The 27,459-nt window shown below is 32.9% G+C and overlaps 1 protein-coding gene across 49 annotated transcripts in view; it reads right to left on the bottom strand.

The window, feature by feature from the left end:
* Positions 1-27,459, bottom strand: part of RIMS1 (regulating synaptic membrane exocytosis 1) — a 487,750-nt gene that overhangs the window by 135,378 nt on the left and 324,913 nt on the right. For 28 of the 49 annotated variants that reach the window (XM_073905183.1, XM_073905188.1, XM_073905189.1 and 25 more), the window contains 10 exons: positions 25,829-25,875; positions 23,122-23,234; positions 21,069-21,199; positions 20,227-20,398; positions 19,946-20,099; positions 18,810-18,881; positions 13,999-14,155; positions 12,900-13,025; positions 11,315-11,377; positions 6,821-6,910 (listed from right to left, as the gene is read on the bottom strand). In XM_073905183.1, the coding sequence (XP_073761284.1) occupies positions 6,821-6,910; positions 11,315-11,377; positions 12,900-13,025; positions 13,999-14,155; positions 18,810-18,881; positions 19,946-20,099; positions 20,227-20,398; positions 21,069-21,199; positions 23,122-23,234; positions 25,829-25,875 (1,125 nt within the window). The remainder of the gene's footprint in view (positions 1-6,820; positions 6,911-11,314; positions 11,378-12,899; positions 13,026-13,998; positions 14,156-18,809; positions 18,882-19,945; positions 20,100-20,226; positions 20,399-21,068; positions 21,200-23,121; positions 23,235-25,828; positions 25,876-27,459) is intronic. The other 21 variants (XM_073905184.1, XM_073905206.1, XM_073905215.1 and 18 more) reach the window with 6 other exon arrangements.

Here is a 27,459-nt window from a genome sequence, read left to right as displayed (position 1 = left end):
CTCTTCTATGTGTTACATGTTTGTGAAATTAAAAATACTTTGCATTAATTTTAAGTTGCCTAATAATTTTAGATTATTTAAACAGTTGGTCAGTCCAATCTGACTGCTTCATAATGTATTTCACTTTACTGGCTTTTGTTCTGCAGGGACAATAAAGAAAAAATATTTCTAAAATAATCGAAAACAATCACAACCACAGGATCTTCTAAATTAACTTGTACTCAGTCATGTTAAAACTGATGGTGTTGGAAGTGTTCACAGTATGTGAAAACACAAAAATACATTTAATATGTTTTTTTTGTAAAGTAGTAAATCATGTTAATTTGACAGGATCATGAATAACCTTGCTTCTTGAGGCAAAATTCCAGTCCTTGTGTTTATTTAAATAAAAAAGTAAAGTAAAAAGTAAAATGCTGTAGTTATGAAACATGCAGTGAAAGCTATGAAAGGGAAAGGTGTACATTTGGGAATAGGCAACTGTGAATGCAAGCTATTAAAAAGTAACTTTTGATGAAGTATGTAGCATAATACATGTATTATCTGTATACTCAAAGTCCTTCTTAATATGCTGATATACGGTACCAATATAAGAAATCCATTTGCTTTTCCCTCATATATTTAATATGGGAGCGAGATCAATTTACACTCAATTTTTATCCAAAGACTAGATATTACCTAAGTTTGAATATAACACATTTGGGAGTTTCTAATATACTAGTGCATTTTATATGCTTTTAAATTATGTGCAACGTCCTTCTCTCCTATGACACAGAAGAAAAGGCCAACATTGGACGTTTTATCCCCTTGTTACTGAGCCAAACACACAGGGTTCAGCTTTCATTCTCATCTTGGGAGCTAGCATGGCAGGCTATGTTGGAGTTATTAATCATGAAGTTGAACCAGCTCCTTCTTGATTTCTCTTTCCCAAATACCCTGCCTAGAAATTTCTGGTTAGTTACAGTATTAGTATTTCAATATCAGGTATCTCATATTCATTAATTAAGATCCTCTCTTTGTTCAGAGCTCATCCCTTTCTCTGTGATCACAGCAGAAGAAGAAAGGTCACTCTAATGGTTAAGGGGTTGAATTAATAGCCTGTGAGCTCCCTGCATAAGGAACTACAGTGTTTGTTTTTGTTTAGTTTTGACAGTTACAGAAAAAGCAATCAATATATATTTGTGAATGTCCAAGTAGATAATAAGTTATTACAGGTAAGAAGTAATGAGAACCTTAACGAAGAGTTTAACAGTGGTGAGGGGATCCACTGATGAGATATAAAGGAATTAGAACTGACAGGTCTTGGTAAGCAATTAAATGGTTCTTATGTCATGTCTTTTCCCCCCAGCACTGATACACTGTAAAACAAATGTATGTGCATTTAAGTGTGCAATTAATATTTACACTTGCTTATGTGCACCTTTCAATGGTGCATATTTCTTGGCAGAACATGGCTAAGCAGTTCAATTTTCTAAAAGAGAAATTACATGGAAATGTAAACCATTCACTCCATAAATAGCACAAGTAAGAAATATTTGTGAACTACTCTATTAGAAACTAAATCTGAACAAAAGAGACAACTGATCATACAGTATGTATTTTTACTGTCTAATCCCACTATTCATTTTAGTCCTTTAAAAAATGGGTGATGGGCATTAAGGAGGGCACTTGTGATGAGCACTGGGTGTTATGTGTAAGTGGTGAATCACTGAATTCTACTTCCGAAACTAATATTACACTGTATGTGAACGAACTGGAATTTAAATAAAAACTTGAAACAAAAAAATAAATTAATAAGTAAAAAAGAACAAAATTTCCCAATATTGTTTTAAAGTAAAATTAATATAGATACTTACACTTTGAAATAAAGTTTCTTTCTTTTAATTCAATTTACATTAGTTAGGTTTTAGGTAGGTACCTCCTTTCCTTTAGTCCTCATGTTTCCATACAGAGGGAAATTCATTCAAGCAATGCTCCTGGTCTCTTTCTACCCTTTGCCTCACTCTACCCCAGGATAGGAGGACTGGCTTATTATTTTTATTTTAAAGATTTTATTTATTTATTTGAGAGAGAGAACACGCACAAGCAGGGGGGAGAGGCAGAGGCAAAGGGAGAAGCAGGCTCCTCGCTGAGCAGGGAGCCCGACGTGGGGCTCGATCCCAGGACCCCGGGATCATGACCTGAGCGGAAGGCAGATGCTCAACAACTGAGCCGCCCAGGCGCCCCAGGAGGACTGGCTTATAAAATCAGTGACTGTGTTGAATGACCAGGCACAGGTGACTCAGTCCTTTCTGGATTACCCCTTCCAAATCAAGCTACCTGTAAACAGCAAATGCTATGGGACATAAACCTACAAAACATTTGTAAGATGTGAGGCCTGGGACTGAACCTGTCTTGTGGTTCAGTGAGTCTGACTGATTCTGGAGTGAGTTATTAGCAAAGCCTGTAGACCTAAAGTCACAGCTTCTAAACTTGTCCATTGTATTTATGGTGATAATTAGACCTCCCATCTTCTAGTCCCTGGGTCTAGCTCACAATTAGACCGAAATTTAGGAACAGAAAATAGGGAGTATTTTTTAAGCTCCCCAAATCTCCAAATTGAACATTTATTAAGTAAAAAATAATAATGCCATCACAAGAGATAGCAAGGACAAATAAGATATGATCCCTATCCTCCAGAAATAAAATATAGCAGAAAAACACACTACTAAGTAAAATATAATGTTTTAATAAAAATGTATAATATTTTGTGGGCCCAGAAAAAAAGTGAGTAATTCTGACTGGCAAAAGGTATTGGGGGGTGTGGGTAACATAAAAAGGTTTTATAAAAGCGATGGTTATCTGACCTGCATTTTTGAAGAATCAGATAAAATTTTTAAGCAGACAAGGAAAGATGGTACTTTAATTTTAATGGAAAGAAAACTTGAGACAAAAAGGAATAAAAACTATTAATAATAAAGCTTATAAAATAATTTTAGGGGACAAGAGGGACAAGGGAAGGGCTATAACATAATTCAATATAATCAAGGTAAGGGATCTGCTTGGGAGATTCTCAAAAGAGCGGGAAAAATGTTTCCAGATAATGTGCCTGGTTATATGTCAAAGCCATCTAATAAGAACAACATTTAGGAAAAGAAAGTATTTTGCTATAAAAGGATGTAAGGGGAGATAATGAATTTAATTCAGACATTTTAACGTACACAAATGGCAATCATTTAGAAATTCAGACCTAGTGCTCAAGGAAAAGTTCTGGACTGGTCAATTACATTGGAGCATTGCCTTCATACGCATTAGAATGGAAATTTTTGATAGAAATACAGTTTCAGGGGTAGAATGGGTGGGGCAAAGGGAAACTGAAGATGGAGCTAGGAAGTATACCCCTCTTTGTGGGGTGGGATAGGAAGAAAGGCCTGCAAGAGGAGACTGTGTCCTGAGTCGTTAGAAAATTTGTAGATGGTACGAATAGAGGAGAGGTTCAAGTGACAGGGCGGTTAACGCAAAATGTTTCAAGACGCTGCTGGACAATTAGGGACCAATGTAGTTGGTCCAAATTAGGGAGCCAATGTAGTTCAGAGAGGAATTTCGGCACAGCGGTAGAGCCATGGTAAGGAACGGAAGTCAGACTGCAGAATTTACGAGGAGGTAAAAACTGGAGGCTGCGAGTATAGACTACCCTTTCAGGAAACTTCAATAAGGCTATGATTTCTATAAAAGGTCAAAGAAGAAGATAAAACATCCAAGAAAAGTAACTCTTCTCCAGTGGCTCTAAAAATAAATGTTTCTAAACATTTAAGTAATAATTTGTTTTAAAACCTGGGAAAGCAAAGGTGAATGGCAGGCCTGTAACTTACTCCTTCCCAAACAGGGAACGGGGCGGGTGGGGGTGGGGCGTGGGAATGAATGACCTGAAGCAGACCCTGAATAAAAAGGGAGGAAAGGTGGATCAGCCTTGACCAGATGTCCTCGTAAACATTCAGTGGTATTTGCGAGTGAAAACATAAAGGAGAGTCCTCTATTAGACATCTTAAGTAGGAAATAATTAGTCTTTCTAGAACTTTTATTGCAAATAAACACCAAATTTCTTGATTTTTGAAGCATGACTAGATGGAGCAATGGGCTAATCCATACTTATTTTTGTTATTTGTGTAATCAACAGAATATTAATGAAGGCATTCAAAAATGGAAATGGCTTTCTTTGCAAACAGTGCATCTCCAAGCATGATTTAACCTGGGCCAAACCACCCTAGTAAGAGATAAAAAATGGATCTGGTGGTTTGGGACTCCTTGAAGAAAAGAATATGTCACCTGTGCCTGGTGCTCCTTTATCTCTGAATCATTATTGAACTATGGTGTTGGATACTGAGTCTGCTTTGACAGTTTCATCCTTTGCATTGACACAAAACTTCATTTGTTTTAAAAGTTAGTGAAGATACTTTAAAAAAGGGCATTGAGTTGGTATAAGAGCATACAAATGTTCATCAAAATGGTTCAGAATCAGCAAATTATTTAACTTTTATAGTTCATGAGGCTGTGGAAACACGTTACTATCTTAAGAATATGAAATTACGTTTAAAAAATTTTCTCTAAAATTTTATCTACTATGTATAAATTAGGCATTCATATAAGAAGCTCTCTGGTCAATCAGAGAAATTAAGTAACCTGGAAGAGCCTCTAAGCCTCCCTCTCCCTACTCTCTGCACATTCTGCCTAGGGACTTTAGGTGCATTTTCCAAAGAGAGCAAAGTCATCACTGTTGATACTGTGATGTTCTGCTTCAAAGTATGCACAAAAGGGCATCTGAGGTCATTATCCTCCAAATCAATAAGAATCTACAACTTGTGTAACTTTCTTGATGAAAATTTATCTCATTTTATTTTCTTCTTGGAAACAAAGTTGACTGCAATAAATGAAAGACCACTGATAATACCAATTTCTGCCCCCTCTGTCCCCTTTCATTTTTTAATGGAAAATTTCTTCTTATTCAATATATAGAGTGAATAAATATAGGTTTCAGTGATATTTTTCTTCTATGAAAAGTAAGTACACTCACTGAGACTTCACTATGACCACCACAGTAATTGTGGCCAGATTGTCTATAGGCTGATCTATTTTAAGAGTATTATCTGAGAGGTTAAACTCACCAACACATAGATTTGTGAACTCTACGGCTTTAGTGTAACAAGGGAACACATACTAGATAGGTTTTAGCATAAGAATAAACCTGTGGTGGTTTTTTTTATAAACCACAAGTGGCTTTTAGGAATACAAAAAAAGGAATACCTATGGTTTTTAACTGATAATATGTCAAAATTATATTTCATCTATACACTGGGTTAAATTATTAAAATTATTGCAGCTTTTTAATATGGCAACCAGAAAATAAAAAATTATACATGTGGCTTGCATTATATTTCTATTAACACCTATATAAATGATACTAAAAATGTTAGGGTGTTGTTATAGTCAGAATATTCTACTGACTTGAGCAATTCTATTCTGTTTTAATACCAACCAGAAACATATAAAGAAATAAAAATAAGTAAAACATATAAAAAGATTTTTCTTGCTACTCTTCTATTTACTTTTTTACTTGGGGCGGATAATATATAACAAAAGAGAAAAATAAAACAATTTCAACTGTGATTTTAGAAGAGCCAATAGCCATTTCAACTAAAATTTCCATTACAAATATAAAAAAAGTAACATAAGTTTGATTCCACTGTTTTCTATTACAAAATATACAAATACAAAAGAATACTAAATAAAAAAGTAATTTCTTCAGTAGAATCATATGCAGACAGTTAAAAATGGATGTGTATACCCGTACCTATTATTCAAGTCCAGAAACAGACATCCCATGAATAGATAAATAGAGTCAGACTAGAAAGATTGCTAAAAAAAGTTTAAAGCAGCCTCTGAAGAAGAGGAGAAGTGGGTTACACATTAGCACTGCTAAACGTCTCTCCTCAGGATTTATAAAGAGGTAGCAAACAAATCTCCAGTGAGTGACTTCTAATTGAAAAGAAATAACAATTACATCCAATACTATCAATTATAACCAAGTTTACTGGGATAGAAAGCTGCACTATAACGAAAAAATTAGCTCCTCAGAATTAGGAGATATTGCAATACAAAAATTTTGAATACATTTGAATTAAAATCAGAATTATTTAATAATCAATCAGTTAAAAGTGTTAAGCAGAATTATGTGTGTGTGTATATAATGTGCATTTATTTTTGTAAGGCATCAGAAAATCTAAGATAAACATACCCTTTTTTTGTTGTCAAAATATTACTTACTGGGAAACATGATCTCTCTCAGAGTAGCTTGACTAAACAATGAATATAAATTCACAAGGGAAGTTTTCTACCAAAACAGAATTCTTATTTTAAGTTTGTGGAAGATTGATGTAAAACCCATAAATATATTTATCATCGGAACTAATAGGAAAGTGATTCTCCCCCGTTCCAATAACTCCCTGGACCTTATAACGTTATCAGCATACTGAAGGCTCCTGAGTCATGTGTAAATAAAACCACCAAACAGCAACAGAAGGGGAAAAGCAGAAGCCAGAAGCAGTTACAAATTATATCACACCATTTGCAACAACATTCACAGAGATATGTGTATGTGTAGCCTCGGGCTTACCCATATACACATATCTCTCTCCACAGATGTGTATAAGGGGAGGGGGAGATGGAGACATTTAGCAAAGTGAACATGAATGAACAAACCTGTGAGACTCACATGAAACGAAATAAAGTGATTGAAAAAAATCACTAGTACAAATGATAGGAAATTAAGAAAGTCTTTATTTTATACCTTTCTCGTTCTGGTGAATGCAAACTAGTATCTGGTCTCAAGCAGTTGGTACTAGCACTCCTAGCCCTGTCAAGGGAGGGCTGCAGTTCACTAGTGCCAGTGCATTGCATCCAGTGGTAGAAGAGAAAGACAAAGAAAACAAAGAAAGGAAGACCATGTTAGAGAGTAAAGCATAAAATAATGTCCCCTTTACATAAAATGCAGAATCACTGTGATTCAGTTCATAAGGGTGTGAGAGAGCTGACAGGATGGCAGTGCAAAATTTTGTTTAGAAAATGAGACTAAACAAAGATTATGCTTTAATTGATTTGCATAATTTTTTAACAGGGTCTCAGACTGAAAAAAATGAGACTAGATCACACCTACTTATGAAAAAACTGGATACAGAAAGCACTAAAACAAAATGCCTAAAACTTCGTTACCAAGAACAGATGCCACACCAAAACAAAATGAAGGACATCAGAGGAGAAAAAAGTTACAACTCAACTATTTTGGTTCACAACACTAGACAAGGGAAGTGGAAGGCATGACTTCCAAATGGTCTTACCTAACCAATATTTCATCAGTAAATCTCAATACTCTTGAGTGAAAGCATTCATGATGAAGGGGGAAGTCCTGTCTAGTCACTGACTTGGTTTTGGTATGTGCAGGCAGAATTGAGCTTCACATATTAAAATTTTCCAAAAACAAAATAATATAAAATTAATGATCATAATTAAAATCAACAAGTAAAACAACAAATAAATGACAAGACAACTACAATTCTGATATTTGAGTAATTAGATTTCAGTTAGAGAAATATTTTAGAATTTGTAAGTTTTATAATTAAAGTTATTTTTAGATATCATTAATTTAATGTTTCTCTGTGCATAATTACTTTCAAGAAGAAATGTTAGTGTTTTATTAGAATTTAAAATTTGTTATTTTTAGTAGGTCAGGGATTGAGGATTAGTTTATAACTGGGACTCACTGTTAGGACTCTTACTTGTAAATATTCCAGTGAGAACCGTTCTCTAATAAAGGCATCTTAGGTGGTAATGTTTTATAGTGCCTAAAAAAACGTCTGGAATGTGGCAACACAAACATGCAGGAACAGAAAAATACATATGAAGTGAATTCTACTAGGGCATAGAAAAAGTAGGAAGCCTATAAAGCTACAAACAAAGACAGCTCTTTTGTTTTTTCTCAGAATAACCACAGTAATTATTTGAAGTTAGAATAAGAATTATTAAAATATGGAATCATAGACATCAGTCTTTATAATTAAGATAAAGACTCAAAATTATAATTTAATTGCCTTAATTTGAAAAATATCTAATTTGAAAAAAACTCTGAGTTAGTCAATATTTAAATTTACTCTTTAATCCCTGATTTAATATTATACCTGCTTCTGTGGAAGTAAACAACTCATAGCTAAATGTACTAACCAAATAATTTATGTAATTTGGGAATTAAAACTTGACTGAGAGAGCTAACATTCTAGCAATAAGCAAGAGCTGACCAGCATGGCAGGGAGAAAGCTGGTCTTGGGACCAGGCTGCAGTAAGGAAAAGCCAGACCCCAAGATCAAGTGACTGCAGTGGAGGAAATCCCTCCCAATTACTAGCCTCTGAATCCAAATCCAACTACAGATAAAATTTATCACTGGAAATCCAATGAGATGGGCAATAGATGCAAACTAGAATATGAATTTTGATTTGGCAGAAAAATGGCAGAAAAAAGCCCAACTTCATCTGAATTATTTTAAAATCTCTGAGGGATTCTGGATGGTCTGTACTACACCAAGGGCAAATTAGATCCAGTTAATCAATTAATTTTTTGACAATTTAATAATGTTTCTACAAATTTAATTGCTGATTATGAAAGTCCCAAATCTATTTCAGCTCACATTAAAATACAATAAATAAGGAAGGGAATATACATTTGCTGAGGACACACTAAACATTCAAACACCACTGGTTTACTCATATTTATACTATTGGTCAAATCAAAGGAAATCTCTTAAAGATTCAGTTTAAAAATATACTAGAGTACCATATTTGAAAACTAACTGAAGACAGATTTTACTGAAACTAAGGATTCTGCCTGCTTCACAGACAAGAGTCTTCTTTTCAACTTAGGCAAATATCTTCGGCAACAGGCTGCTATATGACTTTTTAAAGCAATCGGTTCAAAAGTGGTTTATTCAGGAATACTTGAACAAGGGTTAGCAAGGAGTGTGAAACAGAATGGAAGATAGCATAACATTTATACATAGTATGAAGGCCTAAATTCCTGCCTTGGCTTTGCCACTTAATGGCAATGAACCTGGATAACTCAGGTCAGGCCTTTTCCTACATTTATATAAGACAGGCAATAATATCCACTTAATAGGGGTGCTCAGAGAATTAAATGAGATAACAGATATAAAGTATCCAGGACATAGTAAAGCAGCTATATATAGAATTTTCTGTACAACATTACTTTCTCAGGTCATGTTTTTATGAAAAAAGGGTTTAATGGTTAAGTAGATATTTATTATTATAAGTATTAAGTTATAATAATTATGTTATAAATATAATTGAATATTATGTATTAATTATTAAAATAAATAGGCAAAAAAGGGATTAAACAACATGAGACAGATTTTAGTGTATGACTCCAACATGCCGTGCATACTAAATCTTCAGGGAGGGACTATAATTTGCAAAGTTTCCAAAATCACAAACTCTTTTATTGGCACAGCACCAACTCCTCAGAATCGAATTGTGGAGAAACTAGTTTAGTGGAAAATGTCAGTAGACCTGATTTTGAATTCTTGCTCTGTTACTTATCAAATTAAACTTTCTCAGCATCTTTCCTCATCTGTAAAATGAGGGTAATAACATTCGTCTCATATAATTACTGCCAGAGAATTGAGATAAAGTACATTAATGACAACACTATGCTTGGTACTCAATGAATTTTATTTTCCTTGTTTGCTGAGAAGTAGCAAATCCTCAAATTTTATTCTTTAAATTTCTAAGTGAATATGATATGATGTAGTTTGAAGATAAGATTGTACAAAATGATGAAATTACCAGTATATCATATTTTGCATATCCTGATATTTCACCTTTATATGTAGAAAATATGAGAAAAAAATACGTTTTGCTGTTCTATTTAGGACATTGATCTAAATTTATTTTATTATTTTACAGTTGTAGTCAAATCAATAAGACTATGAGAAAAAAATACTTTTTGAATTTGTAAACACATATTGTTACTACTGACAAACTATTTGTTAGGAAAAACAAGTAATAGTAAACCTGGGCAGCTGAGCATTATAAAGAATTTGAGATGATTTTTACAATATTCATAATTTTATATTTTTCCCCAGTTCATAATCAAAACTAGTATTTCCTCATTTTTTTCCTGTGGCACTACAGGAAGACATGGAAGTAGTTATCAATAGGATAATATTATATATATAAGAAGTTGAAACAATTCTTATTAGCATGAGCACGTTGGCATTACTGAGCAGAGCCAGATGTTCCATGCATACAAAATAAATTCTGCATTTGTCCTTGCATTGCAGGTGTTCCAGTTATAGCTGTTTCCTACTGTCTTTTTATTGGCCAAAATATCTGAAAGAGTTTGTCTGTGTGTTGGTTTGTTTCACCGACTTTCTACTTCCTTACCTTCTGTTAACTCTAAATTGACAATAAGTGTTTACAGATTGCATTCTATGAGTAATCTGTAAGGGATTAATTAATTAATTAATTAATTTTGGATATGAAATCCAAGATGTAATGAGACATAAATAAAGTATCAGGTTCTAAGCTCCAAATTATAGGAGAATATTACATCCCCCTTTCTTTTCATCTTTAAAGAGGCATCATATTGTTGTATGCTTTTATGAGCAAGTTTGTATTACAAACCTTCTAAACTGGTGGGGGGACGAAGGGAGGGAAGATTTAGAAGTTAAAGGTCAAATATTCTTATTCTTTATCAAGAAGGAAGCTGATGTTCAGCCAGTAAAAAAAATGACTGCTATAAGATTTTACTAAAAGCAAACAATATAAACAACAGTAGATTCCAAAAGGAAATAAAAAAAGGCTAAAACAAACATAATCATCAAAACAATAACACTGCCATGCACAGATCAGACCTCCTGTGACTAGACAGGTGTGTGTGTGTGCTGCCGGGGGCTGGGGTGGGGGCCGCTCATAATGAGCATTTTGAATTGTAATTGCGGAAATCGGTTCCTCGGTTTTAGGAATGTGTAAACAGTTCCACAGAGGCTCATAAGTCTCTGGATTTTGAATAAACAAGTAGAAAAGCAGTCTGCCTGGATTAGAATTAAAATATATTTGGAACCTTTCCACAATCTCCAATGAAACAAAACAAATTTTGAATACTTAGGAAATTAATTTTACATATTTGTAATAATACCTTTAAGGGCGAGAAGAAAGAATAGTAGAATGGAAAGAGAGTCATCACACACAGTTACAATTACCAAATCCCTGTATTTACCTGGTAGTATGTAGGCATTCTGCACTTCGTCCTCGTTTTGCTCTGGGCAGCATAAGAAGCTCACTGCACAGACAGGATGGGTGGTGGGTGAAACAGATAAATCATGAGGCATTAAATGACATGGGGTATGCCAATGGTATGCCGATGAAAACGTGAAAAGGGAAGAAACCAGATTGTCTGCACTAGCATATTTGCTTGAGAGGTTAAACAAAAATAAACATGACAGTATTTAAAAAATTTAAACAATAAAGTACAAACATCATGGTCAAAGTCCTAGCTGTTGTTGATTTCCTATTGTATTTCCAAGTGACTTTACAGAATATTAAAACAAAACAAAACTAAACTAAACCTTCCCCAAATAAGACACAAAAATCTATTTCCAATTCCAGATACTTGGATATTTTAAAAACTTCTGAAAGGCCTATACATCTGGACTTTCTGATACTCATTGGAACCCTAAGCATGGAGTCCTCTTGGCTTTTACAGACACTAAAAATACAATGTCCTATGTGCTTCTTCTTAACCAATCATGAATATACTCGATTAGAATTGTTTTATCTTAAAACTGGTACTTTTTCTATGCTCAAATTAATTTCACTTTGTTAAATGCCCAGGTCAAGAAGTCCTTTTTTTTCCATCCTCACCTAAATTCAAAGAGAACCCCAATGAATGTTGACAAAGTGGCCTTCACTCAACTCAACTCAGGCTGAGCAGTGTGGAATCCTATTGCTCAGAGCAGCTCTTATCTCAGCACCCAATATGACTCCACTCTTGAAGGTCATGGCACCCCTTCCCACAGTAGGATGACAATAAAGGATTAAGAAGCCCTATTGAGTTCTGTGTCCTTGACTACATGTCAAAAAGTCAATCATTAAGCACCACTAAGATTTCCCTACTCCTTCCTGAAAGTGTCTCCACTTTAAAAATCCAGAAGAGAATATTCAACGAGGTGAGTATTCTAAAACCTTAAATCAAATCCTGAGCTTATGGTCTGGCATATTACACCGGTATGTGGTTAGTTTGAGAAGAAAGTCTATGGGCATGTAGAACAACAGAGTTGTAATGTAGATTTTTAGTAATTGTGTCCAGGGAATGTTTCCATATGAAAAACTCCATCTCATGTATTTTGTACTTTATAGACATTTTATGGGACGCTCTCACAGAAACTCTGCAACATTGTCTTTCAGATGACCTGTATCCAAAACTGTTTAATAACATAAAAAACATAATTTTATAATTACATAAATAACATCCCAAAGACTGCAACCCACAAAATACAAAATATTTGAAAATTGCTTATGCAGGCTTCCTTCTATAATTTAGAAACAATAAGCAATACATTTTAAACTGGCTAAACATAAATTTCCATTTGTAAAAAAATGCACACATTATGACAATATAATGTTAGCCAAATATTTCCTAGAGTTGCATTTCTATTAGAATATCCTAACAGCTGTTCCTTGAGAGTTCAGTTTTGAATGATTAAATACTTTAATTTCTGATGTACTATGCCAAGATATCTATCATATACTAAAACAGAGCAAATAAAAAGTTATAATGTTGAGACCATAATTTGAACAGATACCTGTCTTGTTCTGATAAATACTGACTATCCACATCTCTGGATCTGTGATCAACTGGACTTCGGGAGGCATCATGGTGTCTGGTTGGAGAACGTGACCTTCTTGTTGGATGAATTTCATCTAAACTCCTAAAATGATTACAAAAATACAAATGCATCAAAGTGTATAATCTTCCCAAATCTGGCAGACAGACGAATGGGGAAGATTTGTCAGTAACTGGCAAAAAACTGGCATGGCTTGAAAAGTGTTGGCATCATAAGCAAATACATATTTTATCAATGAGTTAAAGGTATTTATTTTCTATGAGTGCTTTGTCTGTGCTACATTTCTCCAACCTTCTTTTGCACCTCTGTCAAAAAAGGACAATTTTCATCTGCATACTTAATTTAAATTTCAGAATATATTTCAGGATAAGATAAAATATAGCACTACATTACTTATGTTTTATATGCTTTTATAAGCACTTAAAGTGCTTCAAAGAGACAATTCTAAATTCTAAATTTTTTATTTTTTTTCTAAATTCTAATTTTTTTTAAAGATTTTATTTATTCATCTGAGACACAGAGATACAGAGAGAGAGAGAACATGAGCAGGGAGAGAGGCAGAGGGAGAGGGAGAAGCAGGCTTCCCGCCGAGCAGGGAGCCCGATGTGGGGCTCGATTCCAGGACCCTGGGATATGACCTGAGCCGAAGGCAGACACTTAACCATCTGAGCCACCCAGGTGCCCCAAAATTCTAAATTTCTTAAAAATACTTTCTGCCTCTTAAGCTTTTCCTCTTTGCCATTTCTCTCCACAAGTTATTCATTATCATACAATTCTTCCTAACAGGAGATAAAATTAGTCAACAGAATACAAGATAGTTATTCAAAAACAGTGCTTGGGACATAAACTTCTACGCATGGAAAAAATTTCTTGAGATTCAAGAACAGAATGTAATATAGGTGGAGTAATGAATAAAAAGGCATTTTGCCCACAAGTGATTCTGAAAAAATAACCTCACTAAACCATTATTTCATGTCAGTAACAGTCTTGTGGCAGCTTACATTGTATTAAAATTAAAAAGTACTGTCAGAGACTTTAAGCCCATCTCAAAGCCTACCTCTGTAATGGCACATTTGGTAAACGTGAACGCGGCCTTCCCTGATCATCGCCGCGGTGAGGAGATACTGAACGTGAGCGGTGATGAGTTGTTCTTTGCTGTTCTGGCACAGTTAATGTTGTAGATTTACTTTCTCTAGCACTAGACCTATAACCTACTGGCAAGAGTACACACAAAAAAATCAGTCAGTATTCTTCTATAATGTAAACATAATATCAAGTTATATCTAAAGCAGCCACTGACCTACTACAATATATGCCATGCAATCAGTATTATTAGCTTTTCTCTTCAAAACTATTAAGTATACGTACACAGAGTGTAACATATACATGCATAAAAACAGGTTACAGATTTGTTCAAAGGTGCCCATGGAGATATGGCATATGAATATGACAATTGATGCCTCAGATGTTATGATGAGCTGGGATACTATTTTAATTTAAAAAATGATGAGTTAATGATTTTTCATTGACAGTGAACTATAGTTAATAGATAAGTCAATGCTTAGAAATTTGGGGTCTCTTTAAATGTTATTTGAATTTTTCTTCCAAAGGATAAACTATTTTAGTCGGATTTCAGATGTCTTTGCAAAAAAGAAAAGTTATCATATCATTTTTTGTTAACAAAGAGTAGTAAGATCTTCACTATTACAAATATTCACTGAATTTTGCAAACTACATATAATACCATAATTTTCAAATGAAAATAGTGTATGGATGGGGATGACTATGGCAATAATGCAGAGAAAATTAACCCTCCTATGGAAACAATCATCAAATCTACCTCAGACATCTGAAACTATTCCACAAAATGTGTTGATAACATAATTTAGTTAATACAGTTAACATAACTGCAATTAAAAATAAATTCTAAATTCATTCTCCCTTGAAACAAAAAGGTTTATATCATCTCTGACTTAGTTAAGATAAAACAGTAATCCAATCTCAAATCCAAGTAACAGTTTAATTAATTTTTTTTCCACAAGGGTCATTGTTTGCCATTACTAAAAGGAAAATAAAAAATTCTGTAGCCAAAGGAAAAATAATTATATTACAACTACATAAAAGTACATGAAACATGAAAACATTAAATTTAACTGGGCAGCTTGAACTTTTCTTCATTTATTTACTTGATAACTCCTATATTATTTTAAAATATGCCATGAAACATCATTATTAAAGGCAGACTAAAATTCTCCAATAATTTATTTGTTGTGATTGTATGATCTTTTTTTAAAGATTTTATTTATTTATTTGAGAGAGAGAATGAGAGATAGAGAGCACGAGAGGAAAGAGGGTCAGGAGAAGCAGACTCCCTGCTGAGCAGGGAGCCCGATGTGGGACTCGATCTCGCGACTCCAGGATCATGACCTGAGTCGAAGGCAGTCAACTGAGCCACCCAGGCGCCCATGACTGTATGATCTTTTAACTAAGCTTAACGAATAAGAAAGGTCTTTAAACATTTCATAAATGATTATGAATGACAACAATTCGAAATGACAACATCAAGATCAGAGATGCCTAACCATTCTGTCATTCTAAAAACATAAGTATAATGGCCAAATAATGTAACCATAAATGTTATAATTTAGTTTCACATACTTCATTTTATAACAAAAATAATAGCAATTAAGCTATTATTTTGAGTTCCACATAGGAAAGTTTCTTTGTCATTGTTCAGGTGTATAAATTGTAATATTAAGTTTAGAAAGAAACCAAGTAAATTTACATGTAGTGAATTTATTTCATAGCTCATTATAAAAAATGGTGGTTATTTTTAAAGATAATTAATCCAAGGTCTGAATTACTTAAACACTTCAAATTACCATTTGATATCACTTGATAACTTTTTGTATCAATCATACAATAATTATGGAAGGTCAAGATTGAATTGGGAGCACCATTTCAAGATTTCAATGAATATTCAAGGTATATAAATAACTTTCATATTTGATATAATAAAACTATTAGGAAATAACTTAGAGAATTTAGACATCTTACTGTTAGAAGGGTGTAACTGATTTTTTTTTCCCATGGGTTCTCTGTATTTACATAGAAAGTAATATCTTTCTTTTTTTATCCTATCCTAATTTGTATACATAGTTTTTTGATGCTTTTCAAAATAATTTGGTTTTCTTTGTATTATGTTTAATTTATTGTTGATAATACATATTCTCTACCTTCAGTAAAAGGTGGGAGGAAACTGCTATTTTATGCTCATTTCAATGTTTTGGTTAACTCAAAGAGTGTGTTTATCTGTTTGTTTTTTACTTTCTGAATTTGCAATAATGCTCAGAAAAGTTGGGGTCACCATATGTTTTGCCCCACATAAGGGCATTCTGCATATTTATATTCTTCTTAAGCAGCTAAAATTACTTATTTTAAATAACAACAAAGCTATGATAAAGTTAATAAAATGTAACTCTGCACTTCTCAGCTACTTTTAGAACCTTAGATTTCCCTCAGTGGTGAAACGTAGTAATAAGTACATCAAACCAGAACCCTGTGGTCCTAGAAAAGCAAAAATATTAGAAAGTTTAAGGTTCAGCTGTGGTAGGACATCTAAATAAAGCTTTTGAACTTCTTCAGGAAACAGAACCAGAAACTTCAGAGTACACTGAACATATGTAGAACTAGTATCTACATCTAAACAAATCTCTCTTCATATTGGATGCTAGGAAACATAGTAAAAAATTTGTAATCTATCTCTAAAAGCATAGGAGAATTTAGCCACCTGCTTGTTTATTAACTTATCCCTTCATTTTATTTTTGCTGCTTGCCCTTATTTTACCAAATGCCTCACCTGTCTTTTTTAAAAAATGTATGGTATATTACTGTGTAACTTGTCCACACCTATATGTCTTCAGAAGCTACCATATATCCACTTTGTATCAATGAAGAGTATACCTGAAAATATAAATTAATTGCATTATCTCCCTTTTTAATTTATGAAGAGACCTCTGGAACATAAAATATTACTTATTGTTATAAGAGTCCTGCCTCATTACCTTTTAAATGTTAAATAAAAATGAATATTATTTGAAATGACAATTTAGGCATTCCTTCTATATGATAAAAGAGATTATATATGTTTATAAAAATCATGATATGGTATATTTCAGTACAGAATATGAATATTTTTAAAACTCAATGTTTTTTAGTGGTATCCAAGCATTAATTCCAATTGTAGTGGGTCCTGTAACTCCCATTTTGGCTGCTATCTGTGTGATCTTTCAGGGGAAATGAAAGGAAACTCACCATTTTAATAATTTAGTATTTATTCAATTGGCCATTTATTCTTTCATCCATTTGCTGTTGCCTCATCATTAAAAAATATGAAATTTTGGGTGAATAAAACTTGAGAACCACACACAGAAGTAAATTCTGTTTAGATGAGTTGGTAATGACCACATTAACGCTGATTAATAGTCAAGATTCTTGTTAGAAAGGCTTGATGACTTTCCTACCAGGAATCATCTGATTCCTATTTAAATACGTCAGTGGATTTAATGTACAATCACTTTTCCACTTTCAATTTTATAAAAAACAAATATTCTGTTGAATGTTGTGTTAAAGTTTCTGTGGAGAATGTGATCATTATTATGATACTTTTAAAAACAAACAAAACAGAAAAGACAAAATTTTACCACTAATATTTAAAACTCCTGCAGTCTGATAATCAGAGAGTATTATCTAAGAATATGGATGTGAACAGCACCAGGTTTATTGTTTTTAAAAATATTTGTTAATGTCATACAGTGATTAAAGACTATATTTTCTCTGAATTATAGGAAGCAAATGAAACCTACTTTTAGAGAACTCTCCATAATTTCTCCTAGTTTTAAAGAAGTTGTATGTATCTCTTTGAATTGTGAATTTAGTCACTAGTGTGGAACCTGTCTACTGACTTTCTCAAAATCATTGCCCTCAAATCAAGTGCAACTCCATCTGAGAAATCACATAAATTAAGGGGTCATATGTCATTACTGTCCTAAAGAAATGCCTTTAATAACTCATATTTATATGTCCCAAGATTTTCTCTTTACTTCTTATTTGATATTTCCTTACTTTTTTTTTAATTAGTAAATCAAGGAAATGGCACAGGATTAGTGCCAAGAAAATAAGCCTTTACTACTTGGTTTTACTCACTTTCTGACAAGAGCCAGATGAGAAACATAGATTTGAATCACACAACACCACAAAAATTTTACTAACTTGACAGTGACAAAAAGATGTCAATTTAAAATGAATATTGAATCTTTCTAAAGCATTTCCTTATTTTAATATGTACATACACATTCTAGGTATAAGTGGTAAACACATCACAAAAGCATTAAAAGTTAAGCCATGCCACATGCAGTTTTAAACCCTGCCATGCACCTTTCTCAGTATATTCCATGGAAGGCTACATTATTTTCAGAAACAGAGGAAGGAAAAATCATAGGCATACAATATAAAACATAGGAGAATGGAATTTTTATTTGAGAAAATTAACCACATCCTTTCAAAATGAAATTCATATTTTTGCTTATGCTCAGAGCATTGTGAAAAAATGATTTCAACCTAGCTAGCCATCTTAGCTTCTACAACAGAACCTGACTAAATTAAATAAGTGGGACTGTTAATGAATAGTTATTAGTCCATTTTAAACTTTCTTAATAATTTGGAACACAAGTCACCATGGAATAATAGAATACTGATTTCTCTGTGCTACAAATCTCCAGCTCAGTATCCCAGGTAAGTCTGGAAATTGACAGTGAACACAAGCATAAGAAGCACAGTGAAGCAGAGCCATGCTCTTCACCCACGCACCTGGAGGAACTACTCCAATACCATCATCAACCTCATAATCTGAGATGTCACTATCACTGATTCGCTGAGATCCTGCACAACAATAAGGCAAACAGATACCTCTGGGTCTTGTTGGTTTATGAAATGTAAAGGACATGGTCAAATTTTTTTTAAAGGCTAATGACATTACTACTAAATACTTTTGAACAAGAATAACACAAAGTAAATGCTGAGCTGATTTTTTTTCTTAAAGTTTGTTCTCCAAAGATAACATTTTCTCAGTATTTCCTCCCTCTAATAACTTAATTTTTCAAATTTTCTTTAATTAATGTATTATACTAAAAACCTATAGTGAAGTGTATACACTGTTTTCTGCCCAATTAGGTGCCCTCCACCACTGTTCAGGGAGGATGGAAGGATGGGGCTGGGTGGGAAGGCTGAAAGACTTTCTTGGCTGGAACTCTACTGAGCTTGTATTATTAAAAAGGACATCATGGCTCTTGATAAAATATTTATGTTTATCCTTCAAAATTAGCCATTATACTGCATTAAACATTAACTTTGAGAAAATGATTGATCGGAGAGGTACTAACATGAAATATTCAATTATAAGAGGAAAACAATTTGGTTCTAAAGTACCAAAATGAAGCTTCTAAGTATCAGTTGATTTATTATTTAGTCATAACTCAAAATTTAATGGACACACACAGAAAAGAATATACTCTTGTCCCAATCACCAGATAAGTAACAACAAACATACTTTACAATGTGTTTTTAAAAATGTTTCTTATGAATAATAATACTAAAAATACCCAGCAACTATAAAGTTATCAAGAACCTTATATGTAACAACCCATTAATAATAAAAAAAAATTACTCTATCAGTACACCAATCAACAACTCAGTCAGTACTAGGCAAATAATGATAATTCAGAGTTTTTAAATTTTCAGCTCTGGAATCACTCTACTGTACTATACATATTACTTTCATTAGGGAAATGCAGAAAATAGTTTTGCCAAGTCTCTTTATATAGATAAATAATTTCCCCAATATTTTGATCTCTAATAAACATTTGAAAAATACCTTGAATGTCAGTCTCTAATTTGATCATGACCACATAACTAATTCTGGTTAATTAAAAATAACTTTAACCTACTTTGTAGTTTTTTGCTAGAGCTTTCTCCATGAATGTGTCGCCTTGGCATGAAAGGTGATGGCTGAGGCAGAGGTAGTGAGGATTCATCATGTGTCTGAAGTTTATACCAATGTGGCTCATCATCTAAAAGTGCTGTCTCCAATTCTATGAGGATCTGAAAGGGCAGTTCTTAAATTAAATCAAGTGTCTTGACCAAAACATAATATAAAAGCATCCGTAATTAGTACATATCACAGAAACTTCAGTAAGTATTTGGCTTGAATCTTTACAATATACATCACCTCTCCAAGAAATTCACTCTCTTCTTCTTGTACTCTTGGTTGATCCCACACAGTTATTTCTAACATCCGTTCTCGAAAATCTCTACGATGTACATGTGAATAGACAAATGTTTGATTCCATTTTGGTTCTAGGACTTTCTTTACTGTTTTGGTCCTCCTTTTGCTTTTATCACTGAAAAATAAGTATGTCAACAGAAAAATAAGTATGTCTTGTAGATGAAAAAGCAAAATGAAGTATCTGCTGCCATCTACTGTAGTGACATGTAATACTGCTCCTGGGATTTTTTTTTTTTTACTATTTTTAATTCATAACTTTTAACATAAGTCTAAAAAGACTGTAGGGTTTAACACTATTCTAACTTTAACTATAATGTTAGCAGTAGTGATGATAATAGGCATACATACACAAAGGTACATTCTAAATGATGTATAGCCATCCAAGACTAATAGATGTATAAACAAGGTAATGAAATACACAAAGGTACATTCTAAATGATGTACAGCCATCCAAGACCAATAAATGTATAAACAAGGTAATGAAAAAATTTTAAGTTGGTACATTATTTTTTGAAAAATAGAAAGTTTGTGGGATTTTTTTTTCAGGGATAACATAGTTTATTCCCTCATAGAGAATGATTTATTATATTTTAAAACTATATCACAGGTGTGCATATGCATATGTTCAAACTCATCAAAATGTACACGTTAATTATATGGTAATTTTTGGTATATCAATTTTACCTTGGTAAGGCTTTAAAAATAAATAAAACTAAATCCCAGATGATATTGTACCTTTTCTATTAGTAAGAATTTTTGCATATTGTTCTAAAATTATTCACTACCTTCTATCTGGAAGAAAATACATTTTCACATAGGGATTCCTGGGACGCCCATCTACTCTAGTCGGTAAATCTGTTGCTTGAAGAACATTTACAATCAGCTGGTGTCCCACTTTATCATACCACAACTTCACCTAAGATCAATGAAGAAAGGAATTATTTGTAAAAGTCATGAGGAATTATAATTCTACAAAAAAGTACTAAAACTATTTTTGAAGAACCTTTAAATTACAATACAATTATAAATATTATTTCTGAAAAGAATTCCAACTGGAAAGCATAACCACTTATAACCTGACTTTTCTCTTTATGTATTTTAAACATGATTTACAACAGGCAAGGCTATAGTGTCATATCAGGTTATGAAAATAAAACTGATAAAAATTTTATTAAAAAGTAAGGGAAGAAGGGAGTATTAAAATAATTATCCTCATCTTTAAGTGCTAAGTGCCAGTGTTTGGTGATTATAAATGACTTGATGATCCTGGTGTGGCTAAATGCATTTTGTAGTACCATATGTGTTGAAATGAGGTTTAATGAATAAGCAATTTACACAAGTCATTTGGTAGAGATCAGGAAACATATTTACTGTGGGCCTCCTTTACACCAGGTACTGCTGTTTTCTGTTTTTTTTTTCCTCATTTAATTTTATAATTAACCTATTACAGGTAAATTTTCATGAGAGGAGGGGAAAAGAACAAGGAAGGCAGGAAAGGTACATTACATACCCTCAACTAAGTGAAGGCCAAATAATGATATTTCTATTAAGATTTCATAGTAGTTTGAATAAAGAAAAATGGGGAAATGGCACACTGAAATACCATCAAACTCCTAAAAACCAGAACTTTAGCAGTCAATATAGTATTTGTGCTGGCGGTGAACAATGTTAACATTACTTTTTTTTTTAATTTAAAAGTTAGTTCTATGGTTGAATAAGAACTATGAGCAAAGGTTGTCTAATGGGAATATATTGAACATACTTGAAAGTCATTATAAAAAAACTAATTTAACATATGATTGGTCTTTCATAGTACAGGACAGATTAAAGATTCAAACCTGAATCCATATGAATCCCTATCTCTGTTTTCAATTAATAACAGAGATGTGTTTTTCATAAAACCAAAACAGGTTTTTATCCCTCCTAAAATATTGGTGGAGTATATGAGAGATTCACACACACACACACACACACACACACACACACACACACAGGGCAGGGGAGATAAAACAAACAGAAAGGACTATACAAAGATATTCAATTTACTAAAAATAGAAGTTAAAAACAGGAATGGTTTTAAAAATAACAGCAAGCTTACAGTTACCTTCTTTGTTTAACTAAATGCCAAGAGAAGAGCAGCAAAAACAAGACTATAGAAATCCACACATTACCAAAGGAGAAAAAGTAAACTATTTATAGAATAGTTTGAAGCAAGTTTTCTTTTAGATACAAATATAAATATCCTGTCTTCTACCATAATCTACATAGATGTGGCATTTCATAATGGTTTGCCATAGTTTCTTTACTCTGGCTTTCCCCACATCATATACAAAGCAACAGTAAGAAAAACTGTAGCTTTTTCAGAACATCAGAAATGAAGTGTTTCATCAAATGACTCAAGAAGTTAAAAAGAGTATTTACAATTTTTTTTTTCCTCCAGGCTCATAAGGTTGTTAAGTGAGTGGAACACGACCTTCTGAGTTGATTATGTCTAACCAACTACTTACCTTAGAAACTTTTATATAGCACACAAAACATAATGGGTATTTTATTTACTTATGTTGTCATTTATCATTGAATGTTTACAACATCTGGGTACATTGTAGGCACTCAACAAATATTTCCAGATAAAAATATGAATAAAGACTAATCTAATAATTTAATAAATACATGCAAAACTGTGAAATAGATTACGGTGTTAAATATATGACATATATTTGAAGGACAGACTTAAAATTTTGGGGGACATTTAGAAGACAAATGTCCTTCATTTTTAAGGACAGACTCAGAACAATGAGCAAAGACGAATGGTCTCCAACATGTGTGAAAAATACATACAGAAAGTTGTCCTGGCAAGACTTGTGGGGCATCTTTTAGAGCTCCAGGACTTGTTGGAGAAATAACAGAAATGGAAGGCCTTTCCATCTTCTGAGATTCAAAGGAACTTGAACCTAAAATGAGAAAAAAAATTAAGTAATTTTTGTTTATATTTTTAATTTATTTTTTATGTAATTTATATTTTTAAAAATATAAAAATTTGGGGTGCCTGGGTGGCTCAGATGGTTAAGCGTCTGTCTTCGGCTCAGGTCATGATCCCAGGGTCCTGGGATCAAGTCCCACATCGGGCTCCCTGCTCCTTGGGAGCCTGCTTCTCCCTCTGCTTCTCTCTCTCTCTCTCTCTCTCTCTCCCTCTGTCTCTCATGAATGAATAAATAAAATCTTAAAAAATTTTTTGTTTAATTTAATTTATATTACATTTATAATATGTGTGTGAGAATAAAGATTTTTTTATGAAATGTTAAATACACCTGTTATTTGTATAAAACTATAATTCAATACCATCAATAAGAGTAAACCTATTTTTAATTGGATAGTCAGAGAAAATGATCATATCATCTTCTTTGGTTACTTGCTTATTTTAAAGTATTTAAAATGATATAATTACATATTGTATTTATTTGCTCCAATTTAATATTGGTTTTCTGTATTTTGGGGGCATATTTGTATAGTTTAGGTTCTGGCATAAACTCACATGTAGGTAAAGGTTTCATGCTTTAGTGATAAGAAAGGTGGTGCCTGTTATTTTAATTATCTTGGCTAAAGAATCATCTATTATGAACTGTCCTTGCTGAAATTAAAATGAATGCACATATAATTTATGAGCCACATCTAAGCCTAGAATTCATTCCTTTTAAAATAAGATTTACCATCTATCTCAGTTTTCATTTTAAAGATTTATTTATTTATTTTGAGAGAGAGTGTGTGCAGGAGTGGGGGGGGAGGGGCAGAAAGAGAGGAAGGGGGAGAAAATCTCCAGCAGACTCCCTACAGAGTGGGGAGCCCAACATGGAGCTCGATCTCATGACCTGAGATCATGACCTGAGCCGAAACCAAGAGTCAGACGATTAACCTATTGAGCCACCCAGGCACCCCCTACCCCCATCTTTTGGAGTTTTGATCTTAAAAATGAATCTCTTGAATGTCTGAGAATGTTGTCTCAAGAGACCCACTTCACCTTCACATGGAGAAGTCTGGCTTTCCATTTAGCCACTCAGTGTGGCTTTTCTCCCCTCTTTTTAAAATGAGAGTTCTCTCTTCTCAGATTACTATTAAAGTATACCCTAACACAATGCATGGAATGCAATTACCCCAGCAAGTATAACCTTGAACCCACAGCCATTCAAAATTTAGCTTTATGGATAAACACTAATGGAGCATTGCCTGAGGGTATGTCATCCACACATTTTTTTTTCTATACACACAAATTAAGTCTAAGTTAAGCCATATAGCATCACTCTGTGCCCTCCAAACACTTCAAGAAAGAATTCTATAAAATTCTTTGTTATTGTGCTTCTTTTTTCAAGTATCCTTAGAATAATTTTTTTTCTTGGGTCTTTGTCCAAGAACACTGTTGCTTCTAATAATCAGTTTGTTTTTAATTTATAACAGTTTATTTTTAAATAGTATCAGCTATAAGTTATGCAATTGGTTCCATTTCCCTCTATGTATTAGTTATCAGAAAGTTCAAAACCAAATATGGGATCATCTCCAGCAGGTATGCATGTTGGTCTGCATTTGATATACTAAGCTGATCTTTAGTTCCTTGTCTATCCCATTCACATATTTTCTACCTCCTTATAACCATTATCACTTGTTTTCCTCTTAAATCACTTTGTATTTTCTATTTCCATAAATGGGTTACCTAAGAACACTTGATCATCAAGCCCAAGGTATTGTGAAATTAATGCCAATCTGTTGCAGAGTAAATGCATCACTTTCACATTCTCACTGAAAACCTCATTACCTGTCTAGACTTCATTGCACACCTTGTCATCTTCTATCACCTGGAGAGTCTTTAATGGCTATGTAGATAATTTAACCCTCTAGCCTCACTGTTTCCTGACCCCCTTATGCCCACTGAACTTCACTTCTACTCCACCCACTCATTTCCACGATCATACCAGACACTGTTTAATTTTTTTTATTATTTTTATTTTTTAAAATTCTTTTATTATTTTAATTTAAATTTTAGGTAGTTAACATCAGCACAATATTGGTTTCTGGAGTAAAATTCAGTATTCATCACTTACATACAATACCCTGTGTTTATGTTATGCTGTTTTTAAAATATCTGTTAATGTGCTTGTTTCCTTCACTTGAAGTGTAGCTCATGAGACTAATGAGTTAATTACCAATCAGACTGAATAATCCAGTATCACAATACATTTTTATGTACAGCAAACATAACTAGTACTGGTATATTAATTGAGCTCTGTGAGGGTCCTGCCTGTTATGATGCAGAAGGTATTGCCAGTTAAGATTTCTGTATAGCCATCAAAAAAAAAAAAGTAGAAAAAGAAAAATCTTAAAGTAGAACTTTGGGTTTCCAATGATTGTCATAGTTGCCTACTTCTGACATTATTGGAAATAACCTTAGTATAGTAATACCAATTCATTTATATCAAATAACTAAAGCAAATGGTAAATCTTTATTCTTCAATTTCATTCAATACATATTATAATAACAAATAAATCTTATACTTACTGGACTCCAGTGGAGGATGGGAGCTCTCAGGAATCCGTGGAATGTCACTAAAAGAAATAGGGTATGGTGAAAATCCCATTAGCTAAATTACCTTGCCTGAGGCAATCACAACCACATTTTATTTCAGTGGTGTGAACAATCCTTTTGGGTCTTTACAGGTGTGGAAATGGACAGAAGTTACTATCAAGGCAATTACTAATGTGCATGAATGTCAAACACCACACACATGTACGCACACACACACACACAAACTGCAGTAAAAATAAGTTTTTATATATTTAACAGCAAAACACTTCAACATGACAACAATCAGACTAATATTGCGGCTAAAATTACCACAATATTTTTACTACCAAAACAGCAGGTTTTGGAAATAAAAAAATGTTAAAGGTAATATTTTATTTCAATTCTAGAAAATCAAAATGACACATATTTTACAAATCAGTAATATGCTTTACAAACACATCTGAAAGAGTTTACTGAATGAAAGGGATGAAAACATTTCTTGATAATAAAATAATATGGTGAATATCATGGGCAAAGTTAATAAAATGAAAAGGATGAATTGCTTTGGAAATTAAAAATGGTTCAAGCTTGCAACGAAAAAGCTAAAATATTTTATATATGTGAATATATAATTCATATACACATATATAACCCTATATAGAGATTTATATCTCTATACTGAAGTTAGCTAAATATATGGCCATTTACTGTATGATTAGAAAGTGACTCGTGAGAACACCCATTCCTGTCACACTCACAAATTACTCTGAATAAATGTTTACTATAACCTCAGCTTAATCCATTATCCACTGTGACCTTAAGAACCCTGGACCAGTTTGGTTTGGGAAGTGTACTACATAGAACTACTTTACCTCTGGTTTTTCAAAGATAGTTTAGTATCAATTTAAGGAGATTAACAATATGCAAGTATTAACATGACATATTAAAGCAGACTGGAGTTAGCTAGGACCAACAGAATTATTAGAATAATGTTAGAGCATTACTTAAGAATTTCTAACCACTTACCTGTGACCTAACTTCACTTTGACTTTTCTTTGCACTTTTTGGGGGGGGGGGAGAACAGAAATAAAAACAGTTTTCTCTGATTATTTTCCTGACTCCTCATTTTCACTTTTTTTGTGCAAAGTAATTTTCATAACCACCTATAATATTATACTTCTTACAAAGATAGTACATCCTGTGTTGTGTACTTTATAAATACATCTTTATTACAAATTTTTGAATGATTTGTATAAAATAAGTAATTCATAATTAAGAGACTAATCTTCAATACCTAAGACCCAAGAAACCAACTATTTATCTTCTGTTACCTTCTTCTAAATTTATCTAGGCAAATAAAAGTAGATTTTTAGAAAATCTAGAAGCAATAATTTTTTAGATAGTACAACTTTGAAAATCAGCCTCAAAGTCAATTATGGAAATTAGAATTTGGAACTCTAAACCCAGGCACAAGCTTTGGATTTTATGTTTCTGGGAAAGAAAGATGGAGGAGTTGTAAAAAAAAATTTTAAGGTTACTTTGAATCAAAATGTATTAATGTTAATTGCTTCAGTAATATTTTTAGGCATAAATTTCCACATTTACAAACAAGTCTTCTTAATTAG

The sequence above is a fragment of the Callorhinus ursinus genome, unplaced genomic scaffold (genome assembly GCF_003265705.2).
Source record: "Callorhinus ursinus isolate GAN/ISIS: 27379988/994484 unplaced genomic scaffold, GSC_fseal_2.0 scaffold22, whole genome shotgun sequence".
Lineage (NCBI taxonomy): Eukaryota > Metazoa > Chordata > Mammalia > Carnivora > Otariidae > Callorhinus > Callorhinus ursinus.
Note: the sequence above shows the minus strand (reverse complement) of the source record. Positions and strands in the feature narration are given on the sequence as shown.